General features: G+C 39.0%; 1 protein-coding gene across 1 annotated transcript; it reads left to right on the forward strand.

Annotated features, from left to right (window-relative positions):
• The first annotated feature begins 6118 nt into the window (after positions 1-6118).
• LOC105508578 (mas-related G-protein coupled receptor member X3-like) lies at positions 6119-11641 on the forward strand. The gene is made up of 2 exons (XM_011937450.1): positions 6119-6152; positions 10601-11641. The coding sequence occupies exon 2, from the start codon at positions 10626-10628 to the stop codon at positions 11592-11594; it is 969 nt and encodes a 322-aa protein (XP_011792840.1). The 5' UTR covers positions 6119-6152; positions 10601-10625; the 3' UTR covers positions 11595-11641.
• Positions 11642-19714: the final 8073 nt, after the last annotated feature.

A 19714-nucleotide genomic window follows, 5' to 3' on the forward strand; every position in this document is an offset into this window, starting at 1 on the left:
AAAAAAAAGAAATTTCTAAAATAATATTGGGTATGTACAAAAAAAATCCAAAGAAAAAAACATGATAAATAAAAAACAATATAAGCTTCTGGAAATAAAGGGCACATTTAGAGAAATGCAAAACACACTGGAAAGTTTCAACAATAAAATTTAACAATAAAAAAAAAGTACTTCAGAGTTCGAAGACAAGGCTTTTGAATTAACCCAATCCAGTAACGGCAAAGAATTTTAAAAAAAATGAACAAAGTCTCCAACAAGTTTGGGATTATGTTAAATGACCAAACCTAAAAACAATTGGTGTTCCCAAGAAAGTAGAGAAATCTAGAAGTTTGGAAAATTTATTTGAGGGAATAAACAAGGAAAACTTCCCTGGCCTGGCTAGAGATCTAGACATCCAAATACAAGAAGTTCAAAGAACACCCGTGAAATTCATCACAAAAAGATCATCACCTAGGCACATAGTCATCAGGTTATCAAAAGTCATGATGAAGGAAAGAACCTTAAGAGTTTTGAGGTAAAAGAGTCAGGTAACCAATAAATGAAAACATATCAAATTAACAGCAGATTTCTCAGTAGAAACCTTACAAACTAGAAAGGATTGGAGCCCTATTTTTAGCCTCCTTAAACAAAACAATTACCAGGTAGGAATATTGTATCCAATGAAACTAAGCTTCATAAATGAAGAAAAGATATAGTCTTTCAGACAAATAAATGCTGACAGATTGTGCCACTACCAAACCAGCACTACAAGAACTGCTGAAAAGAGCTCTAAATCTTCAAATAAAACATTGTAGCGCACCAAAATAGAACCTTCTTAGAGATTAAATCTCACAGGACCTATAAAATGATAACACAATGAAAAAAATAAGGTATTCAGGCAACAACTAGCATGATGAATAAAATAGCACCTCACATCTCAATACTAACACTGAATGTAAATGACTTAAATGCTCCATTTAAAAGGTACAGAATGGCAGAATGGATAAGAATTCATCAACCAAGTATTTGCTGTCTTTAAGAAACTTACCTAACACATGAAACTCACAGAAACCTACAGTAAAGGAGTGGAATAAGATAGTCCACTCAAAGGGACACTACAAGTGAGCAGGAGGAGCTATTCTTACACCAGGCAAAACAGACTTTAAAGCAACAACAGTTAGAAAAGACAAAGAGAGATATTAGATAATGATAAAAGGTCTATTCCAACAGGAAAATATTACAATCCGAAATACATATGCACCTAACACTGGAACTCCCAAGTTTATAAAATAGTTACCACTAGACTTAAGAAATGAGTTAGATGGCAACACAATAATAGTGTGGAACTTCAATAGTGCTCCACTGACAGCACTAGACAGGTCATCAAGATAGAAAGTCAACAAAAAAACAATGGATTTAAACTGTACCTTAGGCCTGGTGCAGTGGCTCACGCCTGCAATCCCAGCATTTTGGGAGGCTGGGGCAGGTGGATTGCGTGAGCTCAGGAGTTTGCGACCAGCCTGGGCAACATGGTGAAACCCTGTCTCTACTAAAATACAAAAAATACAAAAAATACCAGGCATGGTGGCATGCACCTGTAGTCCCAGCTACTTGGGAGGCTCATGCAGGAGAACTGCTTGAACCCAGTAGGTGGAGGTTGCAGTGAGCCAAGATTGTGCCACTGCACTCTAGCTTGGGCAACAGAGTGAGACTCCATCTCAAAAAAAATAACAATAATGAATAAATAAAATAAAATAAAAAACTATACCCCAGAACTAATGGACTTAAAGATATTCACAGAAGGTTCTACCCAACAATTGCAGAATATACATTCTATTCATCAGCACATGGAACATTTTCCAAGATAGACCATACTATAGGCCACAAAACAAGTCTCAATAAATTTAAGAAAATTGAAATTATATCAAGTATCCTTTCGGACCGTGGAATAAAATTGGAAATCGACTCCAAAAAGAACCTTCAAAACCACGCAAAAACATGGAAATTAAATAACTTGCTCCTGAATGATCACTGGGTCAACAATGAAATCAAGATGGAAATTTAAAACTTCTATGAACTAAATGATAATAGTGACACAATCTATCAAAACCTCTGCGCTACAGCAAAAGTGGTGCTAAGAGTAAAGTTCATAGCATTAAATGCATACACCAAAATGTCTGAAACAGCACAAATAGACAATCTAAGGTCACACCTCAAGGAACTAGAGAAGCAAGAACAAACTAAATCCACACCAAGCAGAAGAAAAGAAATAGAAACAATCAGAGCAGAAGTAAATGAAACAAACAAACAAACAACAAAAGAAAAATGAAACAAAAAGCTGGTTCTTTGAAAACATAAACAAAATTGATACACCATTAGCGAGGTTAACCAAGGAAAGAAGAGAGAATATTCAAATAAACTCAATTAGAAATGAAACAGGAGATATTACAACCAATACGACAGAAATACAAAAGATCCTTCAAGGCTACTGTGATCACCTTTACATGTACAAACTGGAAAACCTAGAGGATATGCCTAAATTCCTGGAAATACACAAACCTCCCAGATTAAACTAGGAGGAATAGAAACTCTGAACAGACCCAAAGAAACAGTGAGATTAAAATAAAAATTAAAAAGACATTGCCAACAAAAAGTACAGGAGCAGACGTATTCATAGCTGAATTATATCAGATATTCAAAGAATTGCTACTACTAAAACTATTCCAAAATATAGAGAAAGAGGGAATCCTACCTAAAGCATTGTATGAAGCCAGCGTCACCTTAATACCAAAACCAGGAAAGGATGTAACAAAAAAGGAACTACAGACCAGTATCCTTGATGAATATACATGCAAAGATCCCCAACAAAATACTAGCCAACCCAATCCAACAGCATATCAAGAAGATAATCCACCATTGTCAAGTGTGTTACATACCAGGGATGCAGGGATAGGTTAACATACACAAGGCAATAAATGTGATACATCACATAAACAGAATTAAAAACAAAAATCACATGATCATCTCAATAGAAGCTGAAAAAGCATTTGACAAAATTTAGCACCCTTTATTATTAAAACCTTCAGCAAAAATTGTCATAGAAAGGACATACCTTAATGTAATCAAAACCATCTATGACAACCCAATGGCCAACATTATACTGAAAGGGGAAAAGTTGAAAACATTGTCCCTGAGAACTGGAACAAGACAAGGATGCCCACTTTCACCACTTCCATTCAGCATAGTACTGGAAGCTTTAGGCAGAGCAATCAGACAAGAGGAAGAAATCAAGACCATCCAAATCAATAAACAGGAAGTCAAACTGTCCCTGTTCACTGATGATATGATTGTATACTTATAAAACCCTAAAGACTCATCCAGAAAACTCCTAGAATTGATACATAAATTCAGTAAAGTTTCAGGATACAAATTCAACGTACACAAATCAGTAGCACTGCTATACACCAACAGTGACCAGGCTGAGAATCAAATCAAGAACTCAAACACTTTTACAACAGCTGTAAAAAAATTACTTAGGAATATACTTACCCAAGGAGGTGAAAGACCTCTACAAGGAAAACTATAAACACTGCTGAAATCATAGGTGACACAAACAAATGGAAACACAACCCATGCTCATGGAAGGGTAGAATCAATATTGTGAAAATTACCATACTGCCAAAAGCAATCTAAAAATTCAATGCAATTCCCACCAAAATATCATCATCACTCTTCTCAGAACTAGAAAAAAAATTCTAAAATTAATATGGAAACAAACTTAAAAAACCCACATAGCCAAAGCAAAACTTAGCAAAAAGAACAAATCTGGAGGCATCACATTACCCATCTTCAAACTGTACTACAAAGCTATAGTCACCAAAACAGCATGTTACTAGCATAAAACTAGACACATAGACAAATGGAAAAGAAGAAAGAATTCAGAAATAAAGCCAAATACTCACAGCCAACTGATTTTTGACAAAGCTAACCAAAACATAAAGTGGGGAAAAGATACCCTTTTAACAAACAGTGCTGAGATAATCGGCAAGCCACATGTAGAAGAATGAAACTGGACCCTCATCTCTCACCTTCTACAAAAATCAACTCCAGATGGATCAAAGACTTAAATCTAAGACCTAAAACAATAAAAATTCTAGAAGATAACATCATAAAAATGCTTCTAGACATTCGCTTAGGCAAAGACTTCATGGTCAAGAACCCAAAAGTAAATGCAACAGAAGCAAAACTGAATAGATGGGACTTAATTAAACTAAAAAGCTTTAACACAGCAAAAGCAATTGTCAGCAGAGCAAACAGACAACCCACTGACTGAGAGAAAATCTTCACAAACAAAGCATCTGACAAAGGACTAATATCCACAATCTACAAGGAACTCAAGCAAATCAGCAAAAGAAAGCAAACAATCCCATCAAAAAGTGGGCTGAAAACATGAATAGACAATTCTGAAAAAAAGAGATGCATATGTCCAACAAACATAGGAAAAAATGCTTAACATCATTAATGATCAGGGAAATGCAAATCAAAAACCATATTGCGATACCACCTTACTCCTGCAAGAATGGCCATAATTTTAAAATGTAAAAATAATAGATGTTGGTGGGGATGTGGTGAAAAAGGAACACTTTTGGACTGCTGGTAGGAAGGTAAACTAGCACAAGCACTATGGAAAACAGTGTGGAAATTTCTTAAAGAAGTAAAAGTGGATCTACCATTTCATCCAGCAATCCCATTAAATATATATAAATATATATATAAAATATATATGCTACATATATTATATATATATATATTTATATGCTGTGGAATAGTACTCAGCCATAAAAAGGAATAAAATAATGGCATTCACAGCAAACTAGATGGAATTGGACACATTATTCTAACTGAGGTAACTCAGAAATGGAAAATAAAACATCATATGTTCTCACTTACAAGTAGGAGCTAAGCTGTGAGGATGTAAAGGCATAGAATAATATAATGAACTATGGGGACTTGGGGGGAAGGATGGAAGAGGGGTGAGGGATAAAAGACTACACATTGGGTATAGTGTACACTGCTTAGGTGATAGGTGCACCAAAATCTCAGAAATTACTACTAAAGAACTTATCCATGTAAGCAAACACCACCTGTTCCCCCCAAAACCCATTGAAATAAAAATAATAATAATACATGATTTAACTTCACAGAACTTAAAAAAAGTTCAATGTTCAGAGTTGATAATAATAAAAGAAGTTAGGCCGGGCGCAGTGGCTCAAGCCTGTAATCCCAGCACTTTGGGAGGCCGAGACGGGCGGATCACGTCAGGAGATCGAGACCATCCTGGCTAACACGGTGAAACCCCGTCTCTACTAAAAAATACAAAAAAAAACTAGCCGGGCGAGGTGGCGGGCGCCTGTAGTCCCAGCTACTCGGGAGACTGAGGCAGGAGAATGGCGTGAACCCGGGAGGCGGAGAGTGAGCTGAGATCCGGCCACTGCACTCCAGCCTGGGCAACAGAGCAAGACTCCGTCTCAAAATAAATAAATAAATAAAAATAAATAAAAGAAAAGAAATTAGAATAAAATGTGCAGCAAGTGGTAGCCTCTGGACAATGGCATTCTAGATGTTCACTTTGCATACACTTCTCTAGCAATTGGAAAGAAAGTATACACATGAATATATCAATACTATGAAAAAGAAAACACCAAAACATGGTGTCAGGCCATTGTCAGCCTTGATGATCCCATAAGCTACTTTTTTCTTTGGTTATAAAGCTTCATAATGAAAGTTCACATTGCTTAATGTGATACCTAGGCCCATAATTGATTTTCAAAATCAGGACAGCAATTACTTACAGGAAGTTGAACAAGATGGGATGTGATGGGAGAGGCTGATATGTGTTGGATATGGGACAGAGGCCAAGAATCATCTCAGTTAGGATTTGTGCCTCAGATACCTCTGGCCTCTGATTTGTCAACAGTCCTCATAAAGGAAATGAGTCTGTCCAGCATCTTCATAAGCCTGGATTGCAAACCAGCTTTCATTTCAGCTCCGGTAGGCATCTCCTGAATTAAGCAACACAGAAAAGTCCTCTGAAGCCACTGAATCCCAGAAAGGCTCTCCACCTTTAGCACAAGAGAACTCTTCACCACAGGACAAAAGAAAGAAAGATAAGGGTAAGTACTAAGAACTGTCTTCTTCCATAGTCAGTTATGGTTTTTGCTATAAGTTCATGTCCCTGTGCTTCCACCTTGGTGCTACATGCAGGGAGTCATGAGCTTGTTTCAGGAAAAGACAGGAGACATGAAGCTTCCTTTTGGAAACTGAGTGCTGCCAGCCCAAATTGTGTGAGTTCCAAATGGGGTCCCTCTTCCGATTTATCTCCCCATATCACCTCCTTCATTCCAATCATTCAATCTGCTCTCCTGGAGAGAATGCTGCCTCTTACATTCATTTAAGGAGCAAGGGGACATGAAGACATTTCTTCCCAGAGTTGAACTGCTGTAGAGCCAGCTTTATTGTTTCACTTCCTTTTTAAATGCATTCTTCTTTACCTATCTGGAAAGGACCAAGGGAGTTATAGATAGTCCAAACTGAAATAATTAAGGAGTGTTTCATGAGGAAAGTATTTACAAAGATGCACAGGGTTAAGGGAAAGAGATGAGGTATGGGTCAGCACCTTAAGCAGCAATACATAGGGGAGCACTACTGCCTCCCCTAGGCTGAAAGGGACAGGGAAGGAGCAATTACCATTGTCGCCATAGCCATAGCTGTAGCCATAGGAGTGGAAGAACATGGGCAGGCAGGTAGAGAAGCCCCGCATGGCCAACACACAACCACACAGGCTGATAAGGTTTGGATCTATGTCTCCACCCAAATTTCATGCTGATTATAATTCCCAATGTTGGAGGCAGGGCCTGGTGTGAGATGATTATTAGATCATGGGGATGGTTTCGCATGAATGTTTTAACACCATCCCCCTTTGGTATTGTTGTGACACTGATGAGTTCTCATGAAATGTAGTTGTTTAAGCATTTAGCACCTCCTCCCTCTCTTTTGCTCCTGCTCTCATTATGTGAGATGCCTCACTCCCCCTTTGCCTTTCACCAGGATTGGAAGCTTCCTGAAGCCTCCCCTAAAGTGGAAGCTGCTATGCTTCCTGTACAGCCTGTAGAGCCATGAGCCAATTAAACCTGTTTTCTTCATAAATTTCTCAGTCTCAGGTATTTCTTTTTAGCAATGCAAGAAGGAACTAATACACAGACAGAGAGCCAGGAGGTGGAAATCCCAAGTCACTCTCCTGCTGTCTTCCAGTCTCCTGCCAGTATGTCCCAGTGTCTCAATTTCATCAGAAACCAGAAATAAAAAGAATCCCACTGATGTGGTACCTAGAAGCCACTCTCTTGGGATGTCAGACAGGATAAAGAATGGAAAGCAAATCCTCATGGCAAATGAGACTATCCCTCTCACCTTCTTATATCCTCCTACTTCCTGAGGCTTTCTCTGCCTGAAGGTGATTGATTCCTGTCTCATTTCAGCTCCATCAGACTACTTTAATGTTTGGCATGTCTTTCTCTACTGTCACTTTTATGCAGAAATGTTTGCATTTGTCAAAAATGCATAGAACATAAAAAGTAATTTTAAAAAGAGAACATATTTATTTGTTTAGAATATAAGTTTGGCTGCTCTACAAAAGACATGAAGTAGAAATATCTTAAACAAGAAAGTATAATTGTGCCTCTGGGTCATTAGGTTCTGAATCTGCAGATTCAACAAACCATAGGTGGAAACTATTCCAAAAATAAGGGTGTGGTTGAGTTGTGTATGTACTGAACAGGTCCAAACTTGTTTTTCCTTGTCATTATTTCTGAAAAACTACAATATAACAAGAATTTACATAGCATTTGCATTTTGTCAGTTATTCTAAATAACTAAAAACGATTTAACGTATCTGGGAGAAAGTGCATAGGCTATATACAAATACCACATTATAAGGAAATTGAGCATCTGCAAATTTTGGTGTGTGCTGAAGTTCTGGAAAAAGTCCCCTGTGAATACCCAGAAATGATTGTCTTTGAAATTTGAACTAGAAGCTCCAAGGCATCGCACATCAGAATTCCAAAAATTGCTGCTCCCCAGTCCCTAGAAAGTTGCCCTCATCCTTGTGATCCTGCATGGCTTCCAGCTACATCAGCATTCCAGCCTTATGAAAAAGGACGAGAGGAAGGAGAGGCTTTGCTCCTTCTATTGATCCCATGAGTGAGGAATTGCTTACATCACTTTGTGATTCTTCCACTTAACAGCACTTGGTCATATGATGTCATTCAGCATCAAGGAAAACTGAGATGTGGGTCCTTGTGTTGCTTTTACACTCTCAGAATTGTTATGTGACCAAAGAGGAAAATGAATATTGGGGCAACCTAGCAGTCTCTTCACTCCTGATTGTCTCTGACTCTGTGCTCACATCAAGATTTTTCAGGAACTCCTCAGAAATAATGAATGATGGGACAGAGAACAGAACTGGAGTCTCATGCAGGGCTCCAGGGACCAGGGACTGGTATTGGACCTGCTCTTCCTGTTGTGAACTCAGGAAAACCCTTTAATTCTCTAGGCCTTGGCTTCATCTTATGTTATACGAGGATAATACCATAGATGGTCTTTAAGGAACACATGATAAATGTTGGTGATACTACAGCGAAAATGACAGGTATGACTTAGTCCTTGTGGAGCTTCGGGTTTCATGAGGAGGACAAACATATCATACCATAAATATAGATGGAGAAACTCTTTAGTGCCCTGAGTGTGGATAACAGAGGTTCTCCTTTTCCTCTCATTTCCTTTCTCGGCCAATCAGGGCTGTGCCAGCTTGTCCCTCTAAGAGAACTCATGATGGATACATTCACTCCTGATGTTTCTCTGTACTCCCAGCAAAGGGTGCATCTTCTGTTCACCAGGAGGCCTCCTGCCCCTGTGCATCCTCAGGATTCCAGAGCAAACGTGGCCTCTGATAGGCAAAAAGGAACTCCTGAATTTATTCCTAAATGGTGTTCACTCACCTCTATTTTGTTCCCTCTTTGATTTGCCTCTCATTGCCTATCTGGAGTTTGCTTAGATCAGTTTTTTTTCAATCCACAATTTTGACTACCAGCTTGGATTTAACTCGAGAATCACTCCTCTGCTTTACTCCCTCTAACGTGTATAATTGACACAGGGTGGTGCTGGGTATAAACGGCTGCTCCAAGACTGGATCGTGAGTCAGCCCTGCTGGACTCAAATTCATACTATATAATATAACCCCTGGGACAAATAATTCCCTTTCTTTATGCTCCAATTGCATTATCTGCCATATGGAAATAATACCAATTCTTACCTCCTAGGCTCTTCAGGTGATTAAAAGAGACAATATCTTGTAAACTCTCAATCAACTGCTGTTATTCTCCCAGATTAGACCTAATCCTCATTCTCCAGTTGAAATCTGCGTGAATATGTCTCTTTACACTCCAAGCCCTACACATCGCCTATTTCCCCTCAAGGATGCCTCTCATACAAATGTTTGCATCAACAAAGAAATGCTACCAGAGATCTCCTGAAAGAGAGAATGAAATAGGTTTACATTGTGTACACTCAGCAGAACATTTAGTAGTCCCCCACAGATATTTCCACACTTCAATTACCTCCACCAGTTACACTCAGACCTCATCTGCACTTACTCTTTCCTCTGTTCTATTGCTGAGTAATTCAGATGAGATCCACACCCTACCCAAACACTGTGTACAAAAATGCTTCCAGGTGTTCAGCAAAGCCACACTGAGTCTTCATTTCAAAGGCACATCAGTTGTCAATTTCAGGTTTAGGGCACACATCAATAATTCTTCTCAACACAGATAGAGCTGTCCACAAATAGAATTCTGATGAATGAAATTTTCTTCATCCAGTTATACATGTGTGTTCTAATACCTTACATTGTGCTTTCATCTTTATTTTCCATTTCATCCAAATCTACCAGTACCATTAGGCTCCTCATGCATGCATTCCTTCATTGAAAGAATGTTTATGAAGAGCACAGTGTGCTGCTCATGGAAATAGGCACTGTGAGTATAAAATGTAAAATGTGGTCCTGTCTGCAATGACTGACACTGAGTTATTTCTCACCCACTAGGCCCAGCCATTTTCACAATTATCCTAGTGAAGATCACATTTTCCTCTGATTCATAATGCATGGTCTTCTTTCCTGTCCACGATGACCAGTCCTAGTCACGGATGTGTCACAACCACCTCTTTGTGTATCTGACTTTCTCCACCTGAGATAAAATATCAGGCCCATTATACACTAATGATCGGGTCCACAGCCCTGGCCGGATGAGTTGGGGGTGTTTTGATCCTAATGTTATTCCCATGTCAGTACGGAACTTGTGTGGCAGTAGAGAGAGGTCAGGCTTCAGAGTCAAGAAGAACTGGATTTCAAACTGGATTTGAGGACCCCCACCTTTGGATAGGTGACTTATTCTCTGTGAGGCTCTGATCTCTCCTCTTTAAATGAGGGCAGCAAAAATCCCACGTGGCAGGGTGGTGGGGAGAATCAGAGATCACACAGCTGGTGATCACATCTGGTTTGTGTTCCCAGGGACACCAGACTAGGGTTTCTGAGCATGGATCCAACCATCCCAGCCCTGGGTACATCACAGACACCAATCAATGGACGTGAGGAGACTCCTTGCTACAAGCTGACCCTGATCCTCACTGTGCTGACGTGCATCATTTCCCTTGTGGGGCTGACAGGAAACGCGGTTGTGCTCTGGCTCCTGGGCTTCCGCATGAACAGGAACGCTGTCTCCACCTACATCCTCAACCTGGCCGCGGCAGACTTCCTCTTCCTCAGCGGCCACGTTATACGTTTGCCGTTACGCCTCATCAATATCCCCCATACCATCCGCAGATTCCTCATTTGTGTGATGACCGTCCTCTACCTTACAGGCCTAAGCATGCTGAGCGCCATCAGCACTGAGCGCTGCCTGTCCGTCCTGTGGCCCATCTGGTACCACTACCGCCGCCCCACACACCTGTCAGCGGTCGTGTGTGTCCTGCTCTGGGCCCTGTCCCTGCTGCGGAGCATCCTGGAGTGGATGTTCTGTGACTTCCCGTTTAGTGGTGCTGATTCTGTTGGGTGTGAAGCATTAGATTTCATTACAATCGTGTGGTTGTTTTTTTTATGTGTGGTTCTCTGTGTTTCCAGCCTGATCCTGCTGGTCAGGATTCTCTGTGGATTCCGGAAGATGCCGCTGACCAGGCTGTACGTGACCATCCTGCTCACAGTGCTGGTCTTCCTCCTCTGCGGCCTGCCCTTAGGCATTCTGAGGGCCCTAAATTACATAATCTACAGGGATTTGGAAGTCTTATGTTATCACGTTTATGGGGTTTGCACGTTCCTGTCCTCTCTAAACAGTAGTGCCAACCCCATCATTTACTTCTTCGTGGGCTCCTTTAGGCAGCGTCAAAATAGGCAGAACCTGAAGCAGGTTCTCCAGAAGGCTCTGCAGGACACGCCTGAGGTGGATGAAGGTGGACGGCGGTTTCCTGAGGAAACCTTGGAGCTGTCAGGAAGCCGAAGCAGGCAGTGAAAGAGCCTCTGCCCTGTCAGTCAGATGGGACTTTGAGAGCAACACTGCCTTGCCAGCCTTGACAATTATATGCGTTTTTCTTAGCGTTGTGCCTCAGAAATGTCTCAGTGGTAACTCAAGGACTTCCAACAGATGTTTATCTAACCTGACAGTTCCAGTGTTCACCCACGGAAAGCATTAGTCTGACAGTACAATGTTTAGATTCTCCTTGATATTACCAACACATTTTCCTTGTTATCTTACACTGAATCTTTCCTACTGAATACTTTTTCTGCACTTTTCATTGTAATAAAAGGAGTTCCTGTCCAAAACTCTGAAACACTATTTATACTTGTTTTCTACCTGATAGTACCAAAAGGGAAGATTCCTTATTAATCTCTCAGATTATGTTCCCCTGAAAATCATGTTCCCTTCTATGACTGGAGGCATTACTGCAGTTGGAATCTCGATTCTGAATAAGTGAGTTCTGCTACCTCTAAATTCTATTGAATTCTCAGATATAAAGCAAAATAATGTCCTTAGAGAGAGACTCTCCCTTCATAAAAACAGTCTTAGAAATTGGTTTTACGTGGTCACACCTTGGCCTTGGTTTCTAGTAAAGACAACCATGGCCCCTACCCCTTGAGAACTGGTAAGTGCTTATTTAGCTCTTCCTGGACTAACAGACCAGTGAGGAGCCTATAAATATACCCCACCAGCTCCATTTTGACCATTGGAAACCTCAACATTGGCTTCAAACTGTAATTATCTTGAAAATCATTTATTATTCATTTACAGAGTCTTTAAGTTGTAGAATTCTTCATTCTTCCAAGTTTTGTACAAATTGTTCTGAGTGTAGCTTTCAGTTAGTTTTATGGCTGTTAACACAAGAAGCAAAACTGAAAACATCTAACTTTTCCATGCTAATGTCAGTTATAGTATCTGTATAATAACTTACAGTTGGTACAAAATTCTGATACATGGTACAAAATTCTAAGTTGTGACTTAGATGAACACGGAAACATTGTGCTAAGGAAAATATGCCAGATACCAAAGAACAATATTGTAAGGTCAAATTCTACAAGGTATCCAAACTACGAAATTCGTGAACACAGAAAATAAATTAGAAGGATCCTGGTGCTGGATGATGGAGAGACTGTGTAGCCATTATTTAATGAGCACAGACTTTCTGTGTGGAATGATGAAAAGTTCTTAAAAGTGACAGTGGTAATGGTTACAACTTATTGTGAATGTACTTAATGACATTGAATTTTACAATTAAAATGATTAAAGTTGTAAAATGTATGTTATGAACATTTTACCACAATTAAAAACATTTAATTATAAACACAGGATCAGTACAAAAAAATTCAGGACTATGCTCCACCAGTGGTTATCCCTTCCACAGATAACTCAAGCAGACAGAAGAGACCACCAAGAGAAGATGTGACATCACAGCAGCCTGTGTGCTGCTCATAGACAGTGAGGATGCCCCTCAGATTGACCCTCACTGAGGGGAGCTGACACATGCATTTTGAGTATGCAGGAGACAGTACAAAGTAGCTATGAAAGCAATAAAGAGGTCTATAGTTCTCCATTTGTCCAACCAAATTTATTGGTGGCTCGTATCACATCGTTCACAATGTCGAACTCAGGTCCCCTGAGTCCAGATCCATTGCTCTTCCAGGACCAGCATTCTGCTGATGCTGAATCCCATCTGTCCACCCTCAATTTCCAAATGCCATACTAGGACATAGCTGTAGGTGAGGCTTTCCTACAGGTCGGAGGAAGTGGAAAGGCAGTGTTTGCAGCCAATGCTCCAGGCAAGGATCTTTAATGTGATGTCTTTAGTTCAGGCTGAGGGTTATTGAGAGAGCCCATTCTGGGAGTCTGTGATATCAGTTGTACAGTTCTGGATAAAGATGTTTATCATGAGGAATTCTGTAGAGAATTTTCACCTGGCAATTGAATTAAATAATGTTGGTTCTCATCTGGGCCACTGCTTATTTTGATGTTAGTGACTCTTTTTCTTTTGATGGAAGAAAATTTCAACCCTATGAAAACTTAGATTCTGTCCCTGAAGCCCATTCTGAACTCATTTGGCCTCACACATTGCTCCACTACAGCACTTAAAACAGTATATTTCAATTGTTTGTCCTCACATCTTTCTCTTCAACCACACTCTGAGGTCTTTAAGAGCAGAGAACATGTCTTTGAATTTTTGGTGCAACAGACTAGGTGTGGAATTTAGAAGAGTCTTGGTAACTATTTTTCTCAAGCAGCTCCCACCTGAAAATCACAGGTTTGTCCAGCATCTTGCAACGGCTGGCTCAGTCACCAGGTCTCACTGGAACTCCTACAGGTACCTCCCACACAACAGAGTGTCCTCTGCAGTTGGTTTTTCTGAGAATAGCTGTTCCCTTTCATTGCAGGTCTGCTCACTGCCTCTGGGAAGAAGAATGGAGGAGATGTGGGAGTCTGCCAGTGAAACACTTTCTTTCCCAGGCCAATGATATCATTTCCTCTCAGTTCCATGTCGAGGAAGAGCGTGCAGGACATCCAGGCGTGTTCTCCAGAAAAGGAGAAATGATATAAAAGTCTCTAATGGCACTTTTTGGGAGCTGCCATTCATGACTATTTTTTAGGCATGAATTCAACAAACATTCGAACCTAATTCATCAAGCACTGTGCTAATTCTGCATAAAAGCAAACACCTTTCAAATAAGTCTCTCACTAATACATTCCATCTCTATATCCAATCCTTTCCACTTCCTGAAGAAAATATATGGATTGATGCTGAGCAAATGCTGAGCCTTTGTGGTCATTCACTGATGCTCTAGTACACCTGGGCTCAAGGGCACTGAGTCATCAGCTTCACAAGAACCAATTGGATCTGTTTCCTGTCCTGCTTTTGACAATTAGGCTTGTCAATATAATTACCTAATTTATCAAAATACACCACAAATCAATGAAATACGAGTATGAAAGAACTGTGGTTTCCATACAAACGCTTAAAGGGACAATAAAAGCAGGTTCCAAAATTACTGTTAGTTTAATAGGTGTGAGTCTGCCAATTCTATCAGATTAAACAAAAATGAACAATATGGAACAATATCCTCAGTGAGAATGCTATGCATCTGATGCTAGGATCTACACTTAAACTAATCCACACTGCAAATCACAGACAATGAGTGATAGATATGCTTTCAGCAAGATAGAATAGAATTCTATTTGCAAACCCTATACAAAGGAATGTTCTGTAGTCTGGTTCTATTATAGTGAATGAATTCTAGGTAAAAATGAAATATTCATGTTACAAACGTTTCCTTTTTTATGAATACTGATTAACAGACATTGTAAATTAACCTATCCACTTGCATTCCTGAATATATCATTAAGTGGGCTTTTCATAACAGTGTCTCTCACTTATTCTACTGTTTACTGTATAAATACATACTGAGCATCTTCTATCCTCTAGCTTGCATGCCAGACACTTAGGAGTCAAAATAAACACACCTACATTCATAGAGTGCACAACCTGTGAAGGAAGGACACTAGTGCAGAAAAGACTGCCTCCCAAAGTGACACATACTATCCAAGAGTTGTATTTGTGGCTCAAGGTTTCTCAGAGGAGAGGGTATCTAAAAATTCCCAGTTATCTTGCTGCCATCCTGAAGAGGAATGCCACACCCAAGCACCCAGCTGAAGCAGGACTATACAATTCCAATAAATTAAAGAATGTTCACCAGGTGACTGCTCATGCAAGACAACAATCTCATCAATAGTTTTATAATTGATGACACCAAAGATTAATAGGCTGAATCTTACAATAGCCCTCAGTCTATAGTCTAACACCACACCAATGCACAATTCCTGAAAAGATTTTTAAGAGACCCTGCAGGTGCTTAGGTCACAGGCATTGCGGAACTATCTACCACCATTACCCTGTGTTCCAGCAGAAGAAGCCCTTGCCTCCAGGCAAAACCAAATCAGCATCTAGAAATCCCAGGATACGTAGAGAAGGAGAATGTGCAAGTGCTAGAAAGGGAAGAACACCTGACTTGGTTTACGGGATTTGGGATTCTCAAGCTGACTGCATGGCTGACATGGGTCACATGCTCATTCCAGGCAAACCAAACAGATAGTGAGGTTATGGGATTGCCCCAGTCTGAAACTGTACCATTTGTGCATTTGTGCACAGGTATCTCTTTTCAGAATATGTGGGTAAAGTGTGGCTTTACCATAACTCTGGACTGAAGATAACTGCTGTTGTGATCCAGACCACCTGAGAAATTCATGTCTCTACACAGTGACTATAATCACAGTAATCGTATGTTCTTCTCATCTATGTGGCAGCGACCTGGAATCTGAAGAGACTGCCGTGATGTTTATTCTGTATGACGGTGTGGTATCCATTGGGCACCATTATTGTCAATGTACCAATGCTGACTATAGATATAGATGGCACTTGCTTGCTGTTACCTAACAACAACAGCAGAGTATAGAAGAAGAAGTCTCAATGCTCATGCCCATCATATTTGTCCAATTGTTTTGAAACCTTGCAGGATGAAAACACAAGGAAGGAGAGCAGAGACAGAGCAGATCTCATTTCTAAGTGTGTGTGTAGAAGTGAGTGGATCATGGAAGGCTTTGTGTAATGGGTAGAATTTTAACTGATGACTACAATTTACCCAGCATTATCATTATAATTATACCCTCTGTAAATTTTGCCAGTCACCTCAATCTTTGTACTGGGGAAGGAGAAATAAATAGGATCCGGACAGATAGAAATGGGAGAAGAGACAATTTACAATGGCACTGTTAATAAAAGCATAGAGTGTTTTAGGGAATGGTGAATAATTCATTCATGAGTTTTATTCCTTGTGTCACTCCATGTGTTTGGTCATGGTGGCAAGATCCCTCTTAAATAGAAGGAAAGATACAGTCTTTTTCAGACAAACAAATACTGAGAGAATTTGCCACTACCAAGCCAGCACTACAATAACTGCTAAAAGGAGCTCTAAATCAGGAAATAAAACCTCAAAATACAACCTTCTTAAAGCCTAAGTCTTCCAGGGCCTATAAAACAATAACTCAATGAAAAAAAACCCCATGTATTAACACAACTAGCATGATGAATAGAATAGTATCACACATCTCAATATTAATATTGAATGCAAATGGCCTAAATGTTCCACATAAAAGATATAGAATGTCTGAATGGATAAGAATTCACCAACAAAGTATCTGTTGTCTTCAAGAGATTCACCTAACACATAAGGACTCACATAAACTTAAGGTAAAGGGTTGGTAAAAGATATACCATGCAAATATATACCAAAAGCGAGCAGGAGTGCCTATTCTTATATCAGACAAAACAAACTACTTTAAAGCAACAGCAATTAAAAAAAACAAAGGGGAAAATTATATAATGATAGAAGGATGAGTCCAACAGGAAAATATCACAGTCCTAAATATATATATACCTAACACTGGAACCCCCAAATTTATAAAACAATCACTAATGGACCTAAGAAATGAGATAGATGGCAACATAATAATAATAGTGGACTTCAATACTCCACTGACAGCACTAGAAAAGTCATCAAGACAGAAAGTCAACAAAGAAACTATGGATTTAAACTATACCCTACAACAAATGGACTCAACAGATATTTATAGAACATTCCATCCAACAACCACAGAATATACATTCTATTCAATAGCACATGGAACTTTCTCCAAGATAGACCATATTATAGGCCATGAAACAAGTCTCAATAAATTTAAGAAAATTGAAATTATATCAAGTATCCTTTCAGACCACAGTGGAATAAAACTGGAAATTAACTCCAAAAGGAATCCTCAAAACCATGAAAATATATGGAAATTAAATAATCCACTCCTGAATGATATTTGGGTCAACAATGAAATCAAGAAGGAAATTTAAAAATTCTTTGAACTGAATGATAATAGTGACATAACCTATCAAAATCTCTGGGATAAAGCCAAGTGGTGCTAAGAGCAAAGTCCACAGCATTAAATGCCTACATCAAAAAGTCTGAAAGAGCACAAATAGACAACCTAAGGTCACACCTCATGGAACTAGAGAAACAAGAACAAACCAAAGCCAAACCCTGCAGAAGAACAAAAAAGAAACATTGGAGCAGAACTAAATGAAATTGAAACAAACAAACAAACAAAAAGATAAATGTAACAAAAAGCTGGTTCTTTGAAAACATAAACAAAATTGATAGAATATTAGTGATATTAACCAAGAAAAGAAGAGAGAAGATCCAAATAAGCTCAATTAGAAATGAAACAAGAGATATTACAATTGATACCACAGAAATTCAAAAGATCATTCAAGGCTACTATGAACACCTTTACACACACAAATTAGAAAATCTAGAGGAGATGGACAAATTCCTGGAGATTAAAATAGGAAGAAATAGAATCTCTGAACACGCTAGTAACAGGCAGCAAGATTGAAATGGTAATTTGAAAATTACCAACAAAAAAAGTCTAGGACCAGAGAGATTTACAGCTGAATTCTATCAGACATTCAAAGAAGAATCGCTGCCAATCCTTTTGACACTATTCCAAAAGATAGAGAAAGAGGGTATCCTCCCTAAATCATTCTATGAAGTCAGTATCACCCAAATACCAAAACCAGGAAAGATCATAACAAAAAAAGAAAACTACAGACCAATATTCTTGATGAATACAGATGCAAAAATCCTCAACAAAATACTAGCTAACCAAATCCAACAGCATATCGAAAACATAATCCAGCATGATCAAATGGGTTCATACCAGGGATACAGAAATAGGTTAACATACACAAGTAAATAAATGTGATAAACCATATAAACAGAATTAAAAACAAAAATCACATGATCATCTCAATAGACACAGAAAAGCATTTGACAAAATCTAGCATCCCTTTATGAGAAAAAACCTCAGCAAACTCGGCATAGAAGAGACATACCTTAACGTAATAAATACTATCTATGACAAACCACACAGCCAACATCATACTCAATGGGGATAAGTTGAAAGCATTCCACCTGAGAACTGAAACAAGATAAGGATGCCCATTTACACCACTTCTATTCAACATAGTACTTGAAGTCTTAGCAAGAGCAATTAGACAGAGAAAGAAATAAAGGGCATTCAAATCAGTAAAGAGGAAGACAAACTGCCATGGTTCACCAATGACATGATTGTATACCTAGAAAACCCTGAAGACTCAACCAAAAAGCTTCTAGATCTGATAAATGAATTCAGTAAAGTTTCAGGATATAAAGTCAATGTACGCAAATCAGTAGCACAGCTATACACCAAAAGTGACCAAGCTAAGAATCAAATCAAGAACTCAACCCCTTTTGCAATAGCTGCAAAAAATAATAAAATACTTAGAAACATATCCAACCAAGGAGGTGAAAAACATCTGCAAAGAGAACTACAAAACACTGCTGAAAATAATTACAGATGACACAAACAAATGGAAACACATCCCATGCTCATGGATGGATAGAATCAATATTGTGAAAATGACCACACTTCCAAGAGCAATCTACAAATTCAATGTAATTCCCATCAAGATACCATCATCATTCTTCACAGAACTAGAAAAAAATGATCCTAAAATTCATATGGAACCGAAAAAGAACCTGCATAACCAAAGCAAGACTAAGCAAAAAGAACAAATCTAGAGGTGTCACATTACCCAACCTCAAACTACAAGGCTATAGTCACCAAAACCCATGGTACTGGTATAAAAATAGGCATATAGACCAATGGAACAAAACAGAGAACCCAGAAATAAACCTAAATACTTACAGCCAACTGATCTTCAACAAAGCAAACAAAAACATAAAGTGGGGAAAGGACATCCTTTTCAACAAATGGTGCTGGGATAATTAGCAAGCCACATGTAGAAGACTGAAACTGGATCCTCATCTCTCACCTCATACAAATACAACTCAAGATGGATCAAAGACTTAAATCTAAGACCTGAAACCATAAAAATTCTAGAAGATAACATAGGAGAAACCGTTCTAGACATTGGCTTAGGCAAAGACTTCATAACCAAAAACCCAAAAGTAAGTGTAAAAAGAAAACAAAGATAAATCAAT

Source organism: Colobus angolensis, unplaced genomic scaffold (genome assembly GCF_000951035.1).
Source record: "Colobus angolensis palliatus isolate OR3802 unplaced genomic scaffold, Cang.pa_1.0 Scaffold164, whole genome shotgun sequence".
Classification (NCBI taxonomy): Eukaryota; Metazoa; Chordata; class Mammalia; order Primates; family Cercopithecidae; genus Colobus; species Colobus angolensis.